Source organism: Zootoca vivipara, chromosome 2 (assembly GCF_965207765.1).
Source record: "Zootoca vivipara chromosome 2, rZooViv2.hap1.1, whole genome shotgun sequence".
Taxonomy (NCBI): domain Eukaryota; kingdom Metazoa; phylum Chordata; class Lepidosauria; order Squamata; family Lacertidae; genus Zootoca; species Zootoca vivipara.
Window position 1 is genome coordinate 67,548,831 of NC_142584.1, and position 23,046 is coordinate 67,571,876.

The 23,046-nt window shown below is 42.9% G+C and overlaps 2 protein-coding genes across 4 annotated transcripts in view; both read right to left on the minus strand.

Annotated features, from left to right (window-relative positions):
- Positions 1-7,123, minus strand: part of RHOA (ras homolog family member A) — a 33,500-nt gene extending 26,377 nt beyond the window's left edge. The window contains exon 1 of one of the 2 annotated variants that reach the window (XM_035105965.3): positions 7,019-7,123. The gene's annotated coding sequence lies outside the window, so the exon portion shown is untranslated. Of the gene's footprint in view, positions 1-6,560 lie in introns of both variants that reach the window. The other variant, XM_088663189.1, reaches the window with a different exon arrangement.
- Positions 7,124-14,352: 7,229 nt separating this feature from the next.
- Positions 14,353-23,046, minus strand: part of TRAIP (TRAF interacting protein) — a 28,604-nt gene continuing 19,910 nt past the window's right edge. For both annotated transcript variants that reach the window (XM_035108056.3, XM_088663190.1), the window contains exons 9-16: positions 22,857-22,944; positions 21,404-21,493; positions 21,105-21,193; positions 19,497-19,682; positions 18,082-18,127; positions 17,502-17,627; positions 17,121-17,171; positions 14,353-15,937 (exon numbers count right to left, since the gene is read on the minus strand). In XM_035108056.3, the coding sequence (XP_034963947.2) occupies positions 15,818-15,937; positions 17,121-17,171; positions 17,502-17,627; positions 18,082-18,127; positions 19,497-19,682; positions 21,105-21,193; positions 21,404-21,493; positions 22,857-22,944 (796 nt within the window). In that variant the 3' untranslated portion in view covers positions 14,353-15,817. The remainder of the gene's footprint in view (positions 15,938-17,120; positions 17,172-17,501; positions 17,628-18,081; positions 18,128-19,496; positions 19,683-21,104; positions 21,194-21,403; positions 21,494-22,856; positions 22,945-23,046) is intronic.

Here is a 23,046-nt window from a genome sequence, read left to right on the forward strand (position 1 = left end):
TAGTGGATTTGGTGCATCAGCAGTGAAAAAAGTGGATTCCATGTTAGGGATAATTAGGAAAGGGACTGAAAATAAAACTGCCAATATTATAATAAGGTAAAGGTAAAGGGACCCCTGACCATTAGGTCCAGTCGCGGACGACTCTGGGGTTGCGGCGCTCATCTCGTGTTGTTGGCTGAGGGAGCAGCGTTTGTCTGCAGTTTTTCCAGGTCATGTGGCCAGCATGACAAAGCCGCTTCTGGCGAACCAGAGCAGCACATGGAAACGCCATTTACCTTCCCGCCGGAGCGGTACCTATTTATCTACTTGCACTTTGACGTGCTTTCGAATTGCTAGGTGGGCAGGAGCTGGGACCAAGCAATGGGAGCTCACCCTGTCGCGGGGATTAGAACCGCTGACCTTCTGATCGGCAAGCCCTAGGCTCTGTGGTTTAACCCACAACGTCACCCATTATAATTGTATAATACCATTTGTATAATACCATTATACAAATCAATGGTGCAGCCACACTTGGAGTACTCTGCACAGTTGTGGTAAATGCACCTCAAAAAGGATACTGTAGAGTGGGGAAAAGTGCAGAACAGGGTAATCAAAGTCATCAAAGCAGAGGAGCAACTCTCTTTTAAGGAAAGGCTACAACAATGGGGGCTTTTTAGTTTTAGAAATAAAGCAACTAAGGGAAGACATAATAAAGACAATGCAAATCAGTTGAATGGTGTTGGCAAAAGTCCATGTGGCCAAGATGGAGAACTCTCCAATGCAGCCAATGTCAGTGGGGCTTGCTGTCAGTGCTGATCAGCTGATTGATTCTGTCAGCAAGCCTACCTGCAAAGGAACAACCAGGAGTTGATGTTAAGCTCCTGAACATTCTTTTGCAGTAACATCCTTCTCTGCCCCATACTTGAAAACACAAATGCAGTGGGTTGGGGAAAATGGCCTCATGGGACAAGTGTAACGCCTAATTATACCTGCAGGCCACAAGTTCCCCAACCCTGGTCTATGGGGTACCTCAAGGCACCATCTAGCATCCCAAATTCATAAGCCACTGGGAGAAGTCATCTGGAGATTTGGGCTACACTGTCACCAATATGTAGATTACACCTAGCAATAAGTATCTTCTACCTGCAAATCCAAATTTGCAGAATTCTTTAAGAGGGGACTGAAGACTAATTTGGGATTGATGAGGTTTGTGTAAATCAGGCATGGAACCTCAGGTCCTGGATCCGAATGCAGCCTTGCAAATCACTTTATCCAGTCCTTGGGACTCTTTGCAAGTCACCCCCCCCCCCAAATGCCTTCCCTAACTGAAATGTAATCTTGAACTGTGATAATGGTTCTTGCTTCCTTGGATGTGGCACAGAGATATGTGTGTGTAGAAAGGTAACTTTTACTTTTTATAATAGGCTACATTCCAGCCATGCAATAGTTTCATCCACTGGTCTACATGCTTTTGTCTCTGTCCCCATCCACCACTGGCATGCAGACTGCAAAATATTCCCTACAAGGCTATGTGGCCTTCAGGCTGAAAAAAGTTCCCTATCCCCTGTGTAAGTGCCAGTAGCAGCTTTGGCTAAGAGTCCTTTTAACTAGTCCTTTCCATATTACCTCATTAATCTATGCACTAGTCACATCCAGAATAGACTACTGTACCCACTCTACATGGAGCTTCCTTAGCAGACAATTTGGAAATGTCAACATTAAAAGCACTGTTGCTTGTGGGCGACCCCAATTTTGATCTCCAATGCTCTAAACCAGGGGTGCCCAAACTTTTTTCAAAGACAGTCAGATATGAAGTGAACATGCATGAGGGCTGACCAGTTGTTGAGCTTTAGTATTGAAGGTTTTTTTTAGGATTTAACCCCAAAGTTGCTGAGCTTGTTTTAGAATTGAAGTTGCTGAGCTTTTTAAAGGATTTTACCCCAGGACATATACTGCCACGGGGGCCGGATTAAATTCACCGGCAGGCCGGTTTGGGCCCCCAAAACGGACTTTGGACATGCCTACTCTAAACAGTTTGGGACCACACTATTCTGGGGACCACCTAAATCTGCTTGAGCCTGTCTGGGTATTATGATCCATCGCAGAGGCTCTCTTGTAAGGTCAATTGGTCAGTAGGAACTTTTCAATGCTGGCCCTCAAATTGTGAAACTTTCTACACAGTTGTTCCCAACACTACAAACTTTTCAGAGTACTTAAAAAACTTATGTCAGGCTAGTTTAAGGTGGATTGTTCTTTTTTAATATCTGCAGAATATTTTGTATTGAGAAGCTAGATTAGAAGCTAGATTTAAAAAGTTAAGTGCATTAATTGCTATACATTGAAATATATAATTTCTTCTATACAGTACTTGTGCAGTACACACAATGCTGGCAAAAGCAGTTGAAAACAGCATCATTAGATAACTAATTGCACCATGTGTGAATAAGTCAGAAATTAACTGTCAGGGGACCTCCATATAGGAAGCCTTCGCCTCTCCTGTTGACCAGCACTTCGCCCAGTGAGAGCAGCAGCAGCAGCGAGTCATGTGGGGGGAATGAGGAAGTTAGTGGGCTGGAGGAGTCAGGGATCGGCTATGCTAGAGAGCCATTGCAACGCCCTGACCAACAGGTGGAGGGGAACAGGCAACCCCTTCCGGCGTCCAAATTAAGGCGCGCCACCAAACGTAAGGTCAGGAGGAGGCGTTTCGGGGTGCCCAAACTCTTATGCTGGATACGCAACAGGAAACACCCACTCCCAGATTCTGCGAGTGACTGAGAGGTCATGTTTTCTGCTATCTCTGCACTGTAAATACTATGCACAATAAAACTCTTAAAGACATAGCGGATTTGGGCGTCTTTACTCGAGAGTAGCCGCAACAGCACCATTACATTAACCTTCTGAGAAAATTTATTTGGTGATTCCAAGGGAACACACTTCCCTTATGATTGTTCCATTTGATACTATCTCAAAACATCTCGAGTCCAAAACTGCAAAGAAAGAACTAAGAGATACCATAGTTAAGAGAACAAAAGGGAGCTCTCATTCACTGAACTGATAGAGCCTGCCTCCCCTGCAGAAGTTACGAGGAGATGTTTTGGGAGGATGATGGTCCCCAAGCATAAACTTCAATGTCCACATGCCTCTTTTTGGTTGTGTAGAAAATATTACCTGCAGAAGTGTGATATGTGGATCCAATAGGTGATAAGTTGCAAAAAAAGAGTACTTTCACATCGAGTGATCTTTAGAGACTTGTCCCAACTATGAACTGCTTTCTCCTTACTCCTTTAACTGTGCAATTAACAGTAGATGCATTATTTCTAATTGTGGTTATTCAACTTTCTCCATTCAGTTCTGCAAAATGAAATAATTGATCTGTTGGAAGGCATTGAGAATGGACTTTTAAATATGACCAAATCAAATTTTCTACAACAGTAATCAGTGACAGAACTCATTTCATGAAAAGCATTACAAACACCAAACACATCTGAAGGTGCAATCTGTACTGATTTACTGAAATTCTAAAGCAGGCATAGGCAACCTTGGCTCTCCAGATGTTTTGGAACTACAACTCCCATGAACCCTGAGCACTGGCCCTGCCAAGGTTGCCTATGCCTGTTCTAAAGGGTACTAGGGCAGTACCAGTGACCAGCTGAGAAAAAATCATATTCAAGGCTAGTTGACCTATGTGAAAGCTATTTTTTCCATTTCAAAATATATGTAATTTAGCTACTCTAAATCCTTCTAATTGACAATTAAAAACAACTGGGTGAGGGATAAAATGTATGCAACCTCCCTGCAAAAAAGTACTGGAGCACAAGAGGCTCAAGATAATAAAGACAGGCTTGTAGATCATATGGACAGACCATGCAATATTTAAACAAGGCAATAATATACATGAAGTATGTGTGGAAATGTTTTACTCAAAGCCATAGATTAATTTACTGGCTACTTTTCGGGAAAATAAGGAGAGCGCAAATAGCAAGCCTGCAATATTCCATCGAAGAAAGTATGGATGAAAGTAGAGATTGTGATAGCAATAAAGTAGGCTGGTTCATTGGGCAGAGAAGACAGTGCTTGAGAAGAACTTCTGCTGGGAAAAGGGCACAAATCCTTATTGATCACTGTTACAATTGCAAGTGTTTAAGCAGATTCATTAATTCAAAACTACCGGTAGCATAATACACTATGCATGTAAAGAACTGAATGGTAATTTTCATGTAGTACCGTATATTCCGGCGTATAAGACGACTGGGCATATAAGACGACCCCAAACTTTTCCAATTAAAATATAGAGTTTGGGATATACTCACTGTATAAGAAATACAACCCGGCGTATAAGACGACCCCTGACTTTTGAGAAGATTTTCCTGGGTTAAAAAGTAGTCTTATACGCAGGAATATACTGTATTCCAGGTGTGGGAAACCTCTGGTTCTCCGGAAGTTGCTGAACCACAACCCCAGCAAGTACAGCCAATGGTCAGGAAGGATGAGAATTGGAGTCCAGCAGCATCTGGACAGCCAAAGGTTCCCTACACCTATAGTATGCTATTGGAAAGGGGGGGGGAGAGAAAACACATTTTCAGTTACTATACAGTACTTCCATTGTTTATCTTAACACTTTAAGCCAGACAAAAATTCCTAATTATATAGTGGCAACCAAGCCCAACATACTCTAGCAATTTGTAGGTAATTTGAGTACAACTTCTCAATCTTTCCTACCCTTTGAAACATTTCAAACACAGAATATTGCATAAACGTTTCCTCTTCCTAGCTATGTTTACACAGCCCTCCCACTGCAGTGTTAAACCTACAGCATTACCATAGCAACCCCACCAATCACAACAGTTACTTTTGAGTCCTTAAATATTATTTGACAGGTGGCTATCAGGAAAAGATCTACAGAATGCGGAATGGGCTATATAAGAATATGAATGCTGATCACTAATTGTCTGCTACTTCTAGAGTAAATATTGCTACAGGAAGCATTACAGGCCACTGCTACTAATTTGGTTATTTATTCACACCTAGTGGGTTGGGTCTTTGGCTGCATTACCAAACAGATCTATTCCTCCAGTCCAGACTAAAATGTAAGACATGTTAGATACAGAAAAGATTTCAAAACTTGCTGTATATTCTATAAGTGTTGAATTATATTGTTAATGACACCAGAGAGCTAGAACAGCATAACATTGAGTATTTAGGGGGTTGTTGTTGTTTACTACATTGAGCTGGATTGAATTAACCTGGTAGCCTAAGACCTCCTAGTGCAATGGAGCCCTTCACCTTCCCCCACAATCTGCTCTGAATAGCTAGAACCTCTAGAACAGCACACAGGGGAGGAGAGATGTTCTACCTGCCAAGCAGTGCTGCACTGACAGATCATATTACTGTATTGGGACATTGAATTCCACCCATTATTATTATTATTTTGTTGCAAAGATATATTGCTCCCTATAATTCTAACCCCAAAAAGGTCAACATTATAATTTTATTACTACATTTTTACACCACCCTTTTTCCAAGAGAAGCTCCTCTCCTTTCAGTCTCACATACACCCTGTGAGGTAGGGTGTAAGTTGAGAGATAATGACTGACCAAAGTAATGTGATGAGCTTCATCAAAGAGTAGGCACTTGAACCCATTCAGCATCGGATTATATAAAAACATTCTGCTAAAAAATTTGAGAAGACCTGCCAATTTATCCATCAACACACTTAGATGGCCTTGGGCAAGTCACTGTCCTCTTGGCTTCAACTCCATCTGCAGCATGAGAAACTTATACTGGTCTGCCTTACAGGGCTATCAGAAGGATTACTGAAATGTATGTACTTTGAAGCATCAAAGTATATATTATTGATAGACCCCACATGCTGAAAATACACATTAAGAATAGATCCCAAATAATTAACAAAAGTTATTTCAAAATAAATTGTAAAGGAAATTTGGGTCTGATTAGCAACTCTTGAGGGTGACTGTACATGAGTAAAGACCTGTTTGGCTTCAGCTGCAATTCGCATCAGGTCACACCAACCCCTTGCATTGTCTGTCTTATGAGGTAATCAGTTAAGTTAATGTAAAGAAGCCTCTACAAACAAACAAAACCAAGAACAAAACTGAAGTTGATCATGTGACAGAATGCTACCGGGAGGAAATCTAAATCAGCAGCAAATCTGGAAGTTAACAGCACGCTTCTAGTACATTATTCAGCAAAACACAACGTTATTCAGTCACACAGCGTGTCTTCTCCATTTGGGCCTCCTATTATGATCAGAGAACACCCACACACTTCTGGAGAAGAAACCCTTACAAAGATTCAGCGCCCGGGCTACACCACTACACAGCCCAGAGGCTCTGCGAAATCTAAAATCCAGCACTGCACATTCGGGCACTTTTCATGGTATTTTCAAGAGTTATTTTTGCTTTTAAAACAACGCCAAGGCCGCCGAGGAGGAAAAAAGAGCAGCTCGACAAACAAGAGAGGAAACAACACCCATCATCCAGCCCAAACAATCGACAGAAACTTATGTTTTAAAAGGAGGGCTGCCGTAGGAACCCCCCGCCTGGCATCCCCGCTAGGCTCACCTGGAGACCCGCCACCCGCAGCCCCGCTTGGAACAGGCAGTTCCCGAACTCCACCCAAAGGGGGAAGGCGGCGGCGGCGGCTGAGCCACCTCTTCTCGTACCAAGAAAATAAAAGGCTCGGACGGCCCCGTCACCCAGAGACAGCAGGAGGCTCCACTCCCCACCCCGCCTTAGCTTGTGCCCACGAGCCCCTCGCCCGCCCACGTAGCATACCCCGTGTGTGTGTGTGTGTGTGTGTGTGTGTGTGTGTGTGTGTGTGTGTGTGTACTTCCTACTCTAACCGCCCCACCAGGAAGAGCGGAGGAAATTCCCGCTCCCTCAGTGGCCACTGGCTGTCGGGTGGGGCAGGCCGCACAGGGAGCGGCCCCGCAGGGCCACGAGCCTCTCCGCTCCCGCGTTCCTCGCCGCCTGCCGCCCTCGCCCCCTTCCCTGACCCTGCGACCTCTCCGACACTCTACCTGAAAGGGGTCCTCCGCGGCGTCTCCCCGGCGCTGCTTCCTTTCGCCTTCTACGGGCCCAAACTCCGGCAGCGGCTGAGGAACGGAAACCGGCGGGGCGGGTCGAGCCGAGAGGAAAGCGCGTTCACGCTCTCATACAAAAAAAAACGCGACGTGCGCGTTCCCGCCCCTTCGCGTCTCGGTAGCCAATCGGCGGCCGCGGCGCGGGTGCTGCTGGGAGGAGGCGCTATAAAAGGACGCAATCTATTTGTGAACAGGCTCTTAACTTTCCCGACAGTGTTGGATAAGGAAGCCTGGAGTGGCGAGGGGGGGGGTGATGAGGGTGCCGGGCCTGGGTGTGCGCATGTTTACGTGCAGCGGAGGTAAAGCAGGAGTCAAGGCCGCGCCCCCTCCTACCTTCACCTGCGTCCGGACGGGCTGAGGTGTTTGGGCTGGGCTAGGCGAGCAGGAAGGAGTTCAGGAAAAACAGGGCCGGGCACCTGCCGTGGCGCGCCTATCGGGAAAGAGAACAATCGCTGGATGAACCCCTTCCTTCGAGAATCTCTGCTTTTCTTTTTCTGAGTCTACTGTTGCCCACAACAGGGGTGGGGGAAGAAACAAGTTGCCCCACGGCGAGAGGGAAGAGAGTTTTTCAAAGGTCGGGCGTTCCTATTAGTTTGCCTTTTGTTTTTGTTTGGTCTTAAATCGCTACAGAAACCTGGAACCCCGATGATGATGATGAAAATATTAATAGTAATAATTTATTATTTATACCCCAGACACACTGTGTGGCTTCCAACAGAATATTAATAGTAATAATAAAAAGTGATAAAACATCAAACATTAAAAACTTCACTAAAAGATAACTGCGGAATGGATGCCCGCCACAAGGGATGTTGCCTTTGTTGTCCTCGCCCATCTTTGAAACCCTGTAAAAAGCTTAGTCCTGGACCCCTCTCTGGCTGGCAACTTGTGTCCCCTCTCCCACGGAATATAAACAGAGTTCACCACAGTTATTTACTGTTGGAGCCATAGGAAACTGCCTTAGAGAAATTCAGACCATTGCCTGTACCAGGGATCAGGATGAGCAACTTTAGGCCCCGGGGCAAATGGGCTCTTCCCTGTACTACATCTCTCTCGAATCCCACTTGGCACTCCCCTTGATTGCCTTTTCCTTGACTGGAACGTGTCCCTGAGCTTTGATAATGTCGCCAGCTTGCCTTGATGAAAGAGAGGTGTGTGCATGTGTAAAATGTCTTACTTTACAAAAGTAAAATTCACGTGTGTCTGTCCACTTTTGCATGTTTACCCCCAGGAAGTTGAATGAGAGGAATGCAGTCCTTGGCCTCAGAATAGTTCCCCAATCCTTACCTTCACCTGGTGCTAGCAGCTCATTAGGGCAGATACCTCCAAACTTGGCCCTCCAGCTGTTTTGGGACTACAATTACCATCATCCACTGGTCCTGTAAGCTAGGGATGATGGTAGTTACAGTCCCAAAACAGCTAGAGGGCCAAGTTTGGGGGTGCCTGCCTTAGGGTTTGGGGCAGGGATTCTCCAGCCCTACCTGGAGATGGTGGGAACTGAATCTGGAACCTTCTGCATGGAAAGCAGGTTCTACACCACTGAAATATAGACATTTTAACATTTCTTTCAACAGCCACCCCATTGAAACACCTTTTCTAGAATTTGAGAGAAAATATATGCTATTACACAAGCAAGGTGTCTCTGCAATGCTTGCTCGAAATAATGATTATAGTTATCAGGTGGCAGTTTATAATAAAAGCAGCACTGGCTTTTTACAGTTTTTGATGTTCTTCTTTGAAAAGAAACACAGCAGGAATCAAGTTTTGTAAACTAAACAATAAATGTCAATATCAACTTTGGCCTGCAGCTATGATGTATATTCCATTTATTATAAAATATTCTCTGATGTTTATTTATGCTCTTCAGCTCTACTGCACACACAACACTGAAGATCAAGCTGGTTAGAATTTCTGTATAATATGAAAGTGATAGGAAATGAGGGAATGTGTTAACAAAAAATGAATTAGTGTTTGGCCCTTTTGTCTTATAATTTTGTTAGTCATTTGTATATATGCTTCAGCTGGGGAAACCAGCAAAACTAAGAGTGGATTTTAGTAAGCTACGGTAATTCTTTGCAGTTAATTTCAAGCAGAATCTGTTTTCTGACAGAAAATATAGAAAAATAAGCCCCAAATCTCGTAACTTACCCTGCCCTTCTATTTGCAAACATTGCCTGTGGAATGTGTCCCTAAACACCCATAATGGTTCTTTGCTTGCATGTCTGGATGGATGATAGGGTATGTGTGAGTGTATGTTTACCCTTTCTACCTTATTGTACAAAGGGTAAAAAATCTTATTTTTTGCCTCTGCTCCTTCTGGCACATTGCCCAGGAGGGAATGTGGCCCTCAAGAGTGACAATGGTTCCTGAACTCTGCTGAAAACGATTCCCAGGATATATTTTACTTAAGAGAGTAAAAGTGAAATTGCTGCAACTTGCTCAGGGGAACAATTTGGTATTCCTGTCTTGGATACAGAGCAACGATTCTCATAGCATAAAAATACAGTGGTACCTCTGGTTACGAACTTAATTCATTCCAGAGGTCCGTTCTTAAGTTGAAACTGTTCTTATCCTGAGGCATGCTTTCGCTAATGGCGCCTCCCGCTGACATCCTGGGGCAAAGTTCACAACCTGGAGCAACTACTTCCGGGTTAGCAGAGCTCGTAACCCGAAGTGTGCGCAACCAGAAGCGTTCTTATCCAGAGGTACCTCTGTAGTGACAGAAAGTGTTAAATGGTTCATTAGGGGGTTCATAATGAAAATAACTACTGACAGGGCAGGAAGTATATTAAAAGATGTTCTGCTTCCAACTCTATACACTTCCAGTGAAATTGGCAGCACTGGTTGAGTGGTAGACTTGCTACATTAAACGGAAAACTACAGTGGGGGTGATGGTCTGATTATTTCAGACAAAGAGCTTGAAATTCATTGTAAGACACTCTCACAGTTGTTTGATCAGTTTAAATTAATTGATCTAACTCTGTTCCTTTGGGGGGGGGGGAGGTCTGTTAAATTGCTCTGGAAACTAGACCTGTGAGGGGAGCAGACATCTAACTCAGCACCCTTAACAAACTACAGTTCTCAAGATTTTTTTGTGGTATGCTACTGCAAAGTGTATAGTGCAAATGGTTCCCATAGATATAGTTCCTATAGATGCTCTTCTTAAATGTTGTACAGAACTAGCCCCATGGAAACATATCATTTCATTTGGCTGCATACCATATACAGAAATGACTTCCTAGAAAAACCACTGGATGGCACCAGCACCTCATCATTTAAAAGGCCATGGATCATGCAGTACCTCCCCCACCCCACGCTGCAATGATGCACCTTTTGAGCTTACTAATGTTTCATGGTTCTCCCCAGTGGATGATTAAAAGAAAGATAATTGCTTCATAATTCAACATATTCTTATGACTGTTCCCCAAAGCCTTACAGTAAAATTCTCCCTATGGTGAAGACTCTGCTCAAGTCAAACATGGATATATAATTTAGCAGGATATCAAACAGCGAATGCTACTGCATTTCTATATTGGAGGTCCAAAATTATATGCAAACAGGGCCGTCTTTAGCAGATGCAGCGCCAGGGTGCAAATATCCACCCAGCCCAAATTGCCACAGATAGTGTTGGGGTGGCCATAGCTGTGCATTGCCAGCCATCAGGGGCGGGGGACGCAACTCTCCCCCATGCTGCTGCAGGAGAGCGATCCTCGCAAAGGCTTGGGAGTGAAGTTGTGCCCCTCCCAAGCCTCCTTGGAAGGAGAGCGCAGCTTCCCCCCCAAGCCTCCTCAGGAGGAGAGTGATCCCTGCAGAGGCTTGGGAGGGAAGCTGCATGCCCGCCAGCCTTATGGTTGGTGGGGCGCAGCTGGCGGGTGTGCAGAGAAAGGGGAGGCCGCCGGCAAATCCGTGCAGCTCCCCCACTTGCTGGGGTGCCCCTGAGAGCACCGGTGGCCTGGCACGACGCACCACTAAGCTCTATGGGAAAGGTGGCTATGCAAACAAGTTAAAAGAAATTTTGATGTGGACTTCTGGTTTGCAGCCGCAAGGGGAGAAGGAAGCTGGCGCCGCTATTGCAACGACCTGGCTGCTGCTTTTTTGGAGTTTTGGGGTAGTTCAGAGGCAACAAGCACCCTGAAGAAGGTCCTGGGGATGACCGGGACGTTGAGGGGTCCTGTGGCAACCAAAGCGAGCTACCAACAGGTGCGCTCATATCTATTTGGTGTATTGACTGGAGAACAAAAAGGGAGTTTTCTCCAGAAATGGTTGCTGCCCTGCATGGGAACAAGCTGTTTGAAGAAATCAAGGTAACAATAAAAGTCTGCCATCAGAAATAAAGGAAGGGGGTAGGGTGGTCAAGTTGAAAAGCTTAAGTGGCTGATGACTTAAGTTTTGGCTGGCATGCATGTCTTTGGTATGGGAAAGCAAAAATTTCTATGAACCACATTCTTGGGAAGAATTTGTATAGAGTCCGGAAAAAATATCTGCTAGAAAGAAAAAAACATTATTACGGTTATCCCCCATTGGAGCAATTACAATTAAGAGGACAGATAATGGGTGCCTTACAGGAGGCGAACCCAGACTGAAACCTATGGAGAACTTAAGGGGCCAAGTTACGGATTGGTTGCAATAACACCAAACATATGATATGTTTAAGGTAGACAAAGAAAGGGGTGTTTTGGACCAAAGCTCACAATCTGAAAGAGAACTTACAAAAGAAGGATAAACTCCTGTCTAAAATGTATGTATTTTTTATTAGAATGGGAAACAAATGATGAGCTAATTATAGCACCAATGGCACTGGGCAATAGATATAGAAACTGGATGCTAAAATTGATGGACCCTTGGCCTGTTCCAACAGGTCTTATCCATTCTTGGCCAGGGCGGAAAAGGGGGACAGTGCAACTGGAGCAGGCCCCAATGTTGTCTCTGCCTACCTTCCTCACCTTCCTTCTTCACAGGGCAGATGGGCTTGCGAAGGTGCACAGATTTCTCTAGATGTGGGTTAGCTTAGCATATGGCCTCCAGCTGTTGCTAGACTTCAACCCATCAGCATGGGCACTGGTCAGATTTTTAGGTCACCCGAAAACTATGAACTTCTCCCTCTGACTTTCTGATAATACCTCTTTCAGCCTGGCCAGAAACGTAGTTCCAAGAGGTAGGAGACAGGTGTCCTCGCTCCCTCATAGGATATATGAAGCACAATACCTAGAAACAAAAATTCTATTGCAGAAGCCTGTCATGTTGAATACTTGGCAGTACCAAGTTCAGGATAGCATGACGTAAAGCAATGCTTCAGCCTGCCCTTTTACAATCCTCTATATTAACTTTTAACTACTTAAGAGTAAGGTGATGTACATGCTGTGTAATTTATCCAGTTTTAGTCAGAATCGATCAGATTCACCTCCTTGACCTCTAAAGGCTTAAAAATTCAGTAAATAAATACCACAGGCAAATGCTTGAGTAAACAATGTTAATGCTCCCTCCTCCCAAACTATGATTTCTCTCAGCTCTGTAAAAATTGGTTATTGCCAAATTTAAGCTTTGAGGCCAAATGGGAGTTGACATTTTCCCCTTAGGAAAGATGAGTCAATACTGAGAAAAGCATGCAAGTCTGGAAAAAATATAGTAAGAACTTACTGGAAGTGAAAACTGGGCCTGCCCTTGTCTTAGTAATTTAATTGTAGTAGAAAATGCCTCTGGTAGTTGACTTAAGAAACAGCATCATCTCTCTGAATATCCCATTCCACTCATGATTGTTTTATTTCAGTTCACCTTTATGCTACAATACCTCCTTACTGCCCAGTAGCTGAAGAAAATGATGAAGTGTCCAGAATAGAAGCAATGTGCACATGGATTTTGTCCAAAAACTATTGTTTTAAGCCTGACTGAGACCTCATTAAGGTAGATGTACATTATCAACAGGGCAGAGATAAGACCTCATAAAAGCAATCTTTTTATAGCACCCATGACCTGTATTAGTAAGAGGAAGTGGCTACAACTTTCCTTAAACAGTTCTGAACTGTTATTGTACAAAGCAAACAGAACTAGAACAGGAATGTTTCAGGAAGCTTTTGGAGGTGTGGAAATGATAAATATTGACCCTCTTATTTTATAACCTACAATGTAATCAGATTATTCCCATGCATCAATCATCATCCCACACTTTCTGGTGCGTTTTCCTGTCACTTTCCTTACTGGAAGACCCCTGATTTTTTTTAAAGTTTGCTGTTATATAATTGAATTGCTCCAACAAACTACTGAAAGCCTGGAGTGAAACTTAGAATTTGTGGGTGAGGTATGGAAACTCAGAATTCTTAAGGTCAGACCAACAATGTCTGAAGCCACAGATTTCTGCTTTGCTGATTCCCCCTTCCCCTTTAGGGAAAATATATGGGATCAACTAAAATTTAAGACGTTCAAGATACTCACACTGTCCTTGGGGGCTATTTATCAATTGTCTTTCTGCTTCATGGTGCATAGATATTTCCACTGCTTACTTAAAACTGGGAAGAAGTAGCTTAAAATCCCTGCTCAGCCATGAAGATCACTTGATGCCCTTGAGCCAATCACTAACTCAACCCAGCATACATCAGGATAGGATGTTTAGAGTGACACAGCACCATTTCCATGTATGCTGCCCTGAACTCATTTAAGGGAGGGCGGGATAACAAACTGTATCAATGATAACATAAACAGTAATTCACTTGTGGGCCTGTGATAAGTAGGAATTGCTTCCAAGGGACATAGGAAAGAAGAAAAAAAAGGAGTACTGTGACACTTAAAAAATAAAGCATTACCATAGCATAAGGTTTAGTTGGACTACAGCCCACTTCATCAGATTCATGGCTATCCTGAGTTGGAGGTGGGAAACTAAGCAGTGAAGTCAGCAGAAAGAGAATGCAGATAATTTCAGTATGGGTATCAGTAATAATGGCTAGATTCTACCTCCAAGATCAACAAGGAGCATCAGTGTAAGTCACTGAGGAACAACAGCTGGAAAGCTTGCTTGCCCTCATGTCCTGCTTGAAGAATTTACGTGGGTATCTATCTGGTTGGCTACTTGCAAGCAGAACACTAGACTAGATAGGCTTTTGGTCTGATTCAGCAAGGCTGTCCTTATGTTATACCCAAACGTTCTAGAATCCTCACCTAGAGGGGCTGTGACCCTCCCCACTCCCAGATGTACAGTTAGCAATTTGTGCCATTATCACCTCTTAGTGCACCAACAGAGTGACCATTCCTAATACTGTGTAACATCATTTTAACGGATGGGGCACATACAACATTTATTCAAAATAAATACAATTATGAATTTTAAGTACAAGTTCATTCATTCATTGATTTATGTCTCAGGTAAGCTTGCGACTTAACTTTGGAGTTAAGGTGGAGATACTCAGCAAAAGCTTTTTACCAATTTCCCTGCAACTCAAAACACCAGGGTAACTCCAACTCAGAAGGTCCCTTCTGCCTGAATCTCTTTAAGGAAACAAGTGGACATTTGCTTCAGATAAGCAATATTTTTAATCCCCATTTTATGGATTGAATCCTTAAAACTTTGGGGGCAAACCCACTTTAAGCCTAGACTCAGCAGTAACTACAAAAGATAGTTGAATTTTGCTATTCCATCAGGAAATCAGGTCTAACTCTGGAAGAACAATATCCCTATGCTCTATAAAACCCTCCTTGAAGGCAAGAAACAAAAAATTCAGAGAGAAATGGCACCAACAGTTTGGGGTGGTGGGGAGAAATGTCTAGGACAAAAATCAAAGTAAAATACAGATCTAAATATTGCAAGTTCCCTCCAAAAATATTCATCTCTCAAACACAGTGCACTGTTAACTCAAGGAGAAAAAGGTGACAACTGAATGCCAGATATTTGAGACAACATTTGCGTTTGAGAAGCTGCAGAATGCTTGAAATTAGTTTGAACACTAGGCATGTAAGAGATTGAGCAACTGGGTGTTCAAGTAAGAAACATGAATATCCTTACATAAAAACAACAGACTCTGTTCACCTTCAGAAGCAGGACATTCCTTGAGACAAAAAACATGTAAACAGTTCCCAAAAAGTATTAGCCTAAAAAAGGGGGGGAATACCCCAAATCAGTGAGAAGAATGGAGAAATTCAGCATTAACTGAGCATTAAGTGCTGCCACTAAAGATGAGGATCAAGAGCTAAGAGATCTAGCAGAGATATCTGGCAAAGACATGACCTTGCTCCCTGATGTTAGAAGATCAATTACATAAATTCTTTTCTTGTGTATGCCACCCAATCACTCAAGGCACCAATGCAACTTGACAGTTGCAAATAATAATTCTCTTCTTATATGAAGGTTTCCATGTCACAGATGCTAACATAACAGCATTTTACTGAGGAGACACTTCTCAAGCCATATTCTTTTCAGATGCAGTATTCCCCACTGTCAAAAGTTACAGGAACCAAGGCTTCCTTGGCTTACCAGGATTAAAATACAGTAGTACAAGACAGCAGAGAGAGAAGACATTCTGGAACAGAAACTACTCAGTCCTTGTCTGGTAGCACAGCAAAGCCATTCCTTCATGTTCAATTGCAGGGGGTGGGGTGGGGGAGTCAGATGAACACAAAGCCAGGGGGAGTGCAGCTGCTGTGCCACTGTGGAGTCATCCTGGCTCACTTAGGTCACCATGTTGTTCTGTCTGCTGTAGAAGATCATTCCTGGCCTCTGATTATCTATGTGTAAGCTAGAGAGATCCATAGTTACTTAAGGAAGTTGTCTAGTTTAGTCTGACTGATGCCAGAAACAGCTGCTGTTGGTTGCTTACAAACACTTCTTTTCTTGCACCTCAAAGCCAGGGGGCGAATCTCTGTTGATATACTCTGAAATGAGACACGTCAAGGAAAATAGTGGCCAAATATTTAAAAGAAAGGTTTTACATTCCCATACACATCTGATACGTATAAATCATTATATCTGGGGGCTATAAAAATGACCTTCAGGGTCATTTCCCCCCCAACCTTCCAAGTGAGAGAAGAAAGGTCAAGTTTTAGCTGATCATGGAGTCAAACGTTTTTTATTCCCATAGCCCAGTCGAAGGCTGACCAAGAGATGGTAGCAGACAGGTCCCTCTCCTAGTAGTGTTTTACTGCTACATAAGTTTCAAAACAATAACCATCAACAGCTCATTACAAAGAGGCAGGCTCTTGATGACAAATATTGGATAACTGACCTCTTAACTCTGCACAAGGGGAGGGAAAGGAATACTAAGCTGAATGTGAACACATATATGCTAGATGGTATCTAGAAAACACTCATGGTATCCTCTGAAAAATGTAGCATTTGCTGCAAAATGTGTCTTGAAGTACTTTACCAGCTGCAAAAACTTATATAGGTTTTCCAGTTTTCAGGGAACGAAAGTGTATATATTTACCTAATTTAAACAGTGCTATGATCTCTACAGCAGAAGTAAACTCAGCCTGATAGATTCACAAGTGGGATTTGAATAAGATCCTGATCCAGGTTTCCTGGGGCCACTTTTCCCAGTACCATCGTAGCTTGGAAGTTGAATGGAATCCGTTCCGGAAGTCCGTTTGACTGCCAAAGCAAGCATTCGACTTCCAAAGCACGGCTTCTGATTGGCTGCAGGAAGCTCCTGCAGCCAATCGGAAGCCCTGGAAAACATTTGGCTTCCAAAAGAACATTGGAAAACCAGAACAGTCACTTCTGGGTTTCAATCGTCCAGGAGCCAAAATGTTCGAGAACTAGGCTGTTCGAAAACCAAGGTACGACTGTAAATGTAGAACACTGTGGCCAAGAACTCATACAATGTACATTTTGATTGATTCTGGGGGGATATATTCCCCAAATATACCGTATTCCATTATTTCAGCTTCTCTTCACTTTGAATTTAAGCCAGAACGTCATTGTTCCAACTGGAACATTGCTTGATGGCGTAGTAAATGCCACTGTTTCTTCTTAGTCTTTTGTGTCATTGATCACCATAGATTCAGTGCCCCTAGATATCAGCGTAGCTTCTGCAGGACATATCTTAGGAAAGGATACAGGCTGAATGAATTTGGTTCTGCCTCCTAAGCCATCATACCCAGTTCTCACCTACAAGGAAGAGAATCCAGTAGTTAAAAATGCAAAAGCATATGACTCTCATGGAGGACGTTGTTATGAAATGGAAAAAGGATTGTAGTGGGTAAAAGGGCACATAACACACTAGAGGATTTGGTGATCAGAATATGCTGAGTCTGTGCTGCGTGATCAGGTGTCTAAGCATGTCCACCAGCAATAAAAAGCACAGAGCATATTGAATTTGTAAGATTTGTAGACGAGGACATGAGAAGGTATGTCCAGGAACAGGGTTCTGCTGGCTGGCAAATTAAGCAGGAACACTCCACACTGCAAAACTCTAATGCACATCCCACTTGTACTCACTATTCCCGTGTTCCTCTGTGGTACAACCATGTTGCTTGCGGGGGGCCTCTTGGACATAACAGAGTTTCTAATGAAAGCAGGTAGAAGATCTTCCAGATGCTCATCATCTGTGTCAGCTGAGCAGCTCTGAACCGTATTTTAAGAAGTAGGAGAGTTAAACTAAAATACTCATATTTGCAACCAAACACAAGCAACACTACTAGAATCCATGTAAACCATCTACTCTATTGTGCAAAAGCAAATGGCCGTTTCTGCAAAAGCAGATTTTTGAAACATTCTTAAGAGAGGACTGGAAGTTTGAAAGTCACCGGGCTCTGGTGCCAGCTGATAGATCAACAGATTACAACAGTACAGACACCCTACCCCAGATAATACGGAATATATAGCAGTGGGAAGCTGACTCTCGCACACCTCACAGGGTTAACTGTAATATTTACTATTTTCTATAACACGGAAAGATGTATTGTTTTAAAATCAATGCAGAGTTTGGCTGTCTGGAGAAAAGATGGCTTTCAAAATAGCTCTAAAGATAGTGGATTGAAGAGGTTATAGTTACTACTCAGGTTATCCGTTACTATACCTCCACTGTTTCTTTGAGAACTCTCGATAAACTTGTCACAGATGCACTGGAAAAACAAACAAACAAACCCACACACAATTTAGATTACACACCACAAATTAGTAAATTGCTCAATATATCCCTTTGGAGATGGATGCACCAGTTTGAATTCATACATGAATTTTCACTATGTGGCCCAGATCATAAGCCAACACCTAAAACAGTCTTTGCCAACCTGGTGCCCTATGGACTATGACTCCCAGCAGCTGTTAGCAGTGGACTTACTACAAAAGTATAAGCTTTCTATGTTTCAATTAAAATAATAATAAAATGCAACTATAATGTTCTCTTCTCCTCCATTCTCTGTTCTGACCACTAAGATAGAAGCCTCTGGTCTGATCAACAGGCAAATGTGGTAGATCTTTCATTACTTTTGCCTCGCTGCCATTGTTATCATTTTGGCGAAGCCCTAACCCAGGGATGGGAAACCTTTTTCAGCTAGACGGCTGTATTCTTTTTGGGGCCACCATGCCAGAGGTGGGCGGGGCCAGAGGCAAAAGTGGGCAGAGTAACAAATGTAATTGTTACCTTTGTACACTACGCTAGTTTGTATATATCCTTCTCTTATCTTCCATCCAGACAAAAGCAAGAGGCATTATCAGAGTTCAAGGGCACATTCCAGCCAGGCAGAATCGCACAAGGAGGATGTGAAGCAGGTCTGGTGAGGGTGTGTGGCTGAGGAGAGTCCCAAGGGCCAGAGAGGCTTGGAGAGCCACATTTGGCCCCTGCACCTGAGGTTCCCCACCCCTACCATAACCCAAAGTCTTTATAAAAGTAGGAAAGTCATTCATTATATCTGGGATTCAGAGGGAACAGAGATAAAGCACTTGTTAGAAGTAACACAAATGAGGGGTGCTTATTTAAGAAATCTGCAAACTAAAGTTTCCTTAATACACAAATTATGTAGCTTGGGTTTGTGCTCTCCCTTCCACTTCCTGAAGCGGTTCTGTCTGTTTTAGATTGCAAGCATGCAGGTTAGGAATTACCCTGTTAGAGGAGCACCTAGTTATTGAGACTCTTTAATGAGATATTTGAGAAAGATAATGGACAGTAAGATAGACAGCTTTGGGGGCAAAGTCTCACTGTACTCTCACAACAGGTAAGATATGTTGTGACAGTCTCTTGCAGAGAACAAAAGCTTTAGAATGAGATAGTTCCATCAAAAGCAATGAGAAAAAAATGTGATATTTGTTGTATAATTTGTTGTTTCTTCAGCTTGTAAACCTACCTTCTGTATAGTAATATAGAAAGGCAGTATACAAATTAAAAGTATTAAGATGGCTGGAAAATTGCTTGCAGTGCATGCAGAAGTGAGAATACCAGACAGATCAAGAGCACGCATACACCCAGTAAAAAGTGAAGCAACTGTGACTCACAACTTTTTATCCAGTTTAAGTTTTTTTGCAGGAGCAGAGATGGTCTTGTGAGGTGGATGCTTTGGTGTCTGTACGTCAAAGGTAGCATTCTTTGGTGTCTGTACATCAAAAGTATCATTCAGGTCAATCTCATCACTGTGAGCTGGTCGATGGAGCTTTGGGCTTAGCAATTCTAGAGGAGCAGGGCTGTAAGGCAAAATTGTACAGGTATCACAACACAACATTACACGTCAGACAGGTGACTGTCTCAGTTTCCAGCCCACACCACATGCTGTACAGTCTAAATACTAGCTTCCTATTGGCACTCATTCCTGATGGAGGAAGGCGGTGACAGTATATAATACGGACACAGAGTAGAACTAAATTCTGCTTTCTAGCAATATGTGCAAAGTGTTCAAAATCACCAAATGACTACCAGGTTGCCTGGGGGCTTCACATCCCATTCATGATAGTGTACTGTAAAACTGTCCTGTTACAGGAAGCCCTACATTTATATAGGAAGGTTAGGTTACTGTTTGATATAATCTTCTTCTTTCTTCTTTGGCAATCACTCAAAGCCGAGTAAGATTGTCTTCCATAAACACGGTTTTAACAACGAGTCCATAAGTGACTGTGGAGGCCAATTCTGGATCCACACATCCTTCCACAGTGGGGACATTGGTTTTCAGGTGGGAGTTGATAACGGTGTGAATTTGACAAGCATGCCTTCCTCTGGGCATGTTTCTCCCTTGCGTCTTGAGTTCGAGTGTCTTCAAAGCCCATGACACCTTTGGTAAAGGCTGTTCTCCAACTGGAGCGCTGCAGGCCAGTGTTTCCCAGTTGTCAGTGTTCATACTACATTTTTTTTAGATTTGCCTTGAGACAGTCTTTAAACCTCTTTTGTTGACCACCAGCATTACGCTTTCCATTTTTAAGTTCGGAATAGAGTAGTTGCTTTGGAAGACAATCATCAGGCATCCGCACAACACGACCAGTTCGACGACGTTATGTTGAAGAATCATTGCTTCAACACTGATGATCTTTGCTTCTTCCAGTACACTGATATTAGTGCACTTGTCTTCCCAAGTGATGTGAAAATTTTTCGGAGACACCATTGATGGAATCTTTCGAGGAGTTGGAGATGGCGTTAAGTGGTCCATATTTCACAAGCATACAGTAAGGTTGGTAGTACAATAGCTTTGTAAACAAGCATTTTGGTTTCCCTGCAAATGTCCTGGTCCTCAAACACTCTGCACTTCAATCGAGAGACAGCCGCACTCGCAGAGCTCAGGCGATGCTGGATTTCGGCATCAATGTTGGCCCTTGTGGCAGAAGAAACACTTGCACTAGTGTTATTCTGAGCTGGTATGGATGGTGATGTAGCAAATGACAAAATACTGAACTCTAATGAAAAGGGTCAGGTAGCAGGTGGCGGGAAAGACCCTGGAGAACCACTCCCAGTCACAGTAGGCAGTACTGGGCTAGATGGACAAATAGCCTGACTATATGTAAGGCATCTTATGATGTACTTTTGGACAGCTTAGGAAGGTATGCAATGCTTATATTGGACAAAATCTTTGGCACAGTAACTCTGCTACATCAATATCCACTGAATTTCTCTAAACCAACCTTTCAGAGACAAGGCGGCCAAGTGCTTCATTGCTTAATGATGACACTTTAATGGTATCTTGCATCATCCTTATCTTCTTTTTCAAACTCTGTGGAAAGAGCAGCACTTAATACATGTCAGAAATTCTACCGAAGCCAAAATTTCTACATCCCCTCTTGCAAAGATACAGGCATCCTGAAGTTGAGGATGCCTCCCAGCCATTTTTAATCAGGATAGAATTTAGAACAGTATTTGGACTATACACTACGAAGGCTGAAGGGCCACCAAAATTATCAACAGGTTAAAAGAAGGTTCTCACCATTATCTCATTATCTGCATTTCTCAGATCTGTCTGGGTGCTCTTCACCTCTTCTGTTGTTTTCTCCAACTCTAGAACTGTCTTCTGTAACTATAGATTTAAAACTGTATGTTGGAAGTCTAGTACAGTACATGTGAGACAGCAATACATCAAGCTTCTAAGTGCTCAAAAAAACTACAGTGGTTTATGTTTTACAAATGCATATTCTTAGACTTCAGGATAAAAGAATTTAGTGTATTGTAAATGAAGATGTCCTAAATCAGGGATATCCAACAGGTCGATCGCAATCTCTGGCTCCCTCTCCTCTGCGTTGGTAAATCTGACTCCTGCCCCGCCCCCTCGTCCCGCCCTCCATTGTTGTTTGAACTCAGGAAGGGAAGACGGAGCTCCCTCTGTGTGGCTGTTTGCATCCATAGTAATGTTTTTGTGAGTGACTTAACCCCAACTTCCCTTGCCTTCCTCCCCAAAAAACAGACCCCCTCCCCCAAAAAACCTGTACCGTAACCCCCCCAAAATGGGGCTTTCCTCCTTTCCTGCTCCCCAAAAAAGCTCAACAACTTTGAGCTGAACCCCTAAAAAAGGGGGGTAGATCACCGCCAGATTTTAATTGTGAAAGTAGATTGCAGTCTCTTGGGAGTTGGTCACCTCTGTCCTAAATGGAAACAAATCCTTATTCTTTCAAGGCTCCTGCAGAGGGAGCTGCAATGTGGCTCATCTCTTCAGGTGTCATTGAGAAGCTGCTGAGGGCAGTGGTACTAATTTGCTCAAAGTAATTCAGTGTGTTTGTGAGTAGTTAGGCATTTATAATAAAGGTACAATAAACTATTGCCATTCCCAGTATATTCTCAAGAGAGAAACCCTCTCCCACCCTCCCTCCCTACACCTGTGTTTACAGTACAAATTAAGACCTTTCTTGATATTAATCCAGAGGGATTTTCAAGAGACAGTTGTGCATTTTGACTTTAAAACTATAAACTGTCCTTGTGCAGTTGTAGATTTATAACATGATGCTTTATTAGGTTTTTTCCCCAATTCTTGTTATGGAGAAGCAGAAAGAATACTGAGGCAGACTAATAAATGTTATGCAGACATATTGAGGAATCTTAGGGAACCTACAGCTGAACTTCTCAACTTAAGTTCTAGTTACAGGTAGGTAGCCGTGTTGGTCTGAGTCGAAACAAAAAAAAAATTCCTTCAGTAGCACCTTAAAGACCAACTAAGTTTTTATTTTGATATGAGCTTTAAGGTGCTACTGAAGGAATTTTTTTAATTTTTTTCTCAGCTTAAGATACCGTGCCAACACGGTCAATGTAAGTGCTTAGACAAGAATTGTGTTAAACAAATACATACCTAATTAAAACCTATTTTGCTTCATTTAGGTAGTGGTACTGATGAAGAGCTGCACATAAATACCTCTGCAACCTGTGTGCAGGAGCACCAATGCATCTTTTACCTTGTGATTAGCAGAAAACAACTCCTTCCTCAGCTTCTCTTTTGTATCGTTTGATGCTTTCTGAGACTCCTTCAGATTTTCATATTCCCTGGAGAGGGCCCAAATTAGTCCATCTGTTGAACATGCTTTCAAGCAAACAGCTCTTAGATAAAGCCAGTAACCCAATTTAGACTGAAGATTTTCATTTCAC